The 1,722-nt window shown below is 60.9% G+C and overlaps 1 protein-coding gene across 1 annotated transcript in view; it reads left to right on the plus strand.

Annotated features, from left to right (window-relative positions):
• Positions 1-428: 428 nt before the first annotated feature.
• The window catches only part of fscn2b (fascin actin-bundling protein 2b, retinal), an 18,511-nt gene continuing 17,217 nt past the window's right edge, over positions 429-1,722 (plus strand). Inside the window, exon 1 of the mRNA XM_062527107.1 lies at positions 429-1,254. Coding sequence (XP_062383091.1) covers positions 429-1,254 — 826 coding nt within the window. The remainder of the gene's footprint in view (positions 1,255-1,722) is intronic.

Genomic DNA, 1,722 nt, shown 5'->3' on the forward strand with positions numbered 1-1,722 from the left:
AGGAGGAGGAGGAGGTGGTGGAGGAGGCTGAGGGAGCGGAACAGCCCGGAAGATAAGCGGGGGGGAGAGCGTTAAGGACTTACCACTGCTGAGGGCACCCTTGGGAGAAGCCGTCGCAGAGAGGAGGAAGAGGAGACAACGAAGAGGAGGAGGAAAGCGATCAACTGTCCAGGACCCAACGGACTGCTTGAGTTTTTTTTATTTTTTATTATTATCTTGATTCAATCTCTGTTTCCACCCCTCCTTTTCTCTCTCTCTCTCTATCCCTCTCTTTTTTTCCCTTCATCCACCCATCAATCACCACTACCACCACCACCACTACTACTTCATCCTCCTCTCCCCACCCCCCCACCCTCCGTCCGAGCCTTCCCCGAGTCCTCTAGGAGGGGACGCGAGTCGTTCCGCGAGAGACCGCCATCGCCGCCGCCATGCCCACCAACGGGAACAAGCCGCTGAAGCTGCAGTTCGGCCTGATCAACCACGAGGGCCGCTACCTGACGGCCGAGGCCTTCGGCTTCAAGGTGAACGCCTCGGCGCCCAGCCTGAAGCGCAAGCAGCGCTGGACGCTGGAGCAGGACGAGCTGGACGCGCAGGTCATCTACCTGCGCTCGCACCTGGGCCGCTACCTGGCGGCCGACGTGCACGGCCGCGTGACGTGCGAGGCGGAGTCGCGCGAGGCGGCGGCCGACACCCGCTTCCTGATCGCGGCGCGGTCCGACGGCCGCTGGGCGCTCCAGTCCGAGCCGCACCTGCGCTTCTTCGGCGGCGCCCACGACCAGCTGTCCTGCTTCGCCCAGGCGGTGGGCGAGCGCGAGCTCTGGGCCGTGCACCTGGCGCTCCACCCGCAGGCCAACCTGCTCAGCGTCGCCCGCAAGCGCTACGCGCACCTGTCGGGCCCCGAGGGCGAGGTGGCCGTGGACAGCAACATCCCGTGGGGGGTGGACGCCCTCCTGACCCTCGTCTACCTGGACGGCAAGTACTGCCTCCAGACCAGCGACAGCCGCTTCCTGGGCAACGACGGCAAGCTGTCGGCGGAGAACGGCCGCGCCACCGGCTACACGCTGGAGTTCAAGGCGGGCAAGCTGGCCTTCAAGGACTGCGAGGGCAAGTACCTGACGCCCATGGGGCCCACGGGCACCCTGCGCTCCGGCCGCTGCTCCAAGCCGGGCAAGGACGAGCTCTTCGACCTGGAGGAGAGCCACCCGCAGGTGGTGCTGCAGGCGGCCAACGGCAGATTTGTCTCCATCCGACAAGGTGAGTCAGTCGCTCGGTTTTAAGTGGGACGAGAGAGAGTGACTCTGTGGTTGAGTCTTGACATGCAATGTGTGTGTGTGTGTGTGTGTGTGTGTCTGTGTGAGGAGAGTGGAGCTTGTGTGTGTGTGTGTGTGTGTGTGTGTGTGTGTGTGTCTGTGTGTCTATGTGAGGTGTGTGTGTGTGTGTGTGTGTGTGTGTGTGTGTGTGCGTATGTGTGTGTGCGTATATGTGTGTGCGTGGATGGGTGCACACGTACTTAAATGGACAACTGAATATATTCTATAAACTGACGTCACCTAGATGGACATAATGCAGTTGAGGGTTAACATGCAACACGAGTGTGTCTGTGTGTATGCATGCGTGCATGCGTGTGTGTGTGTGTGTGTGTGTGTGTGTGTGTGTGTGGCTGTGTGTGTGTGTGTGTGTGTGTGCGTGTGTGTGTGTGTGTGTGTGTGAATTACAGATGAC

The sequence above is a fragment of the Sardina pilchardus genome, chromosome 22 (genome assembly GCF_963854185.1).
Source record: "Sardina pilchardus chromosome 22, fSarPil1.1, whole genome shotgun sequence".
Taxonomy (NCBI): domain Eukaryota; kingdom Metazoa; phylum Chordata; class Actinopteri; order Clupeiformes; family Clupeidae; genus Sardina; species Sardina pilchardus.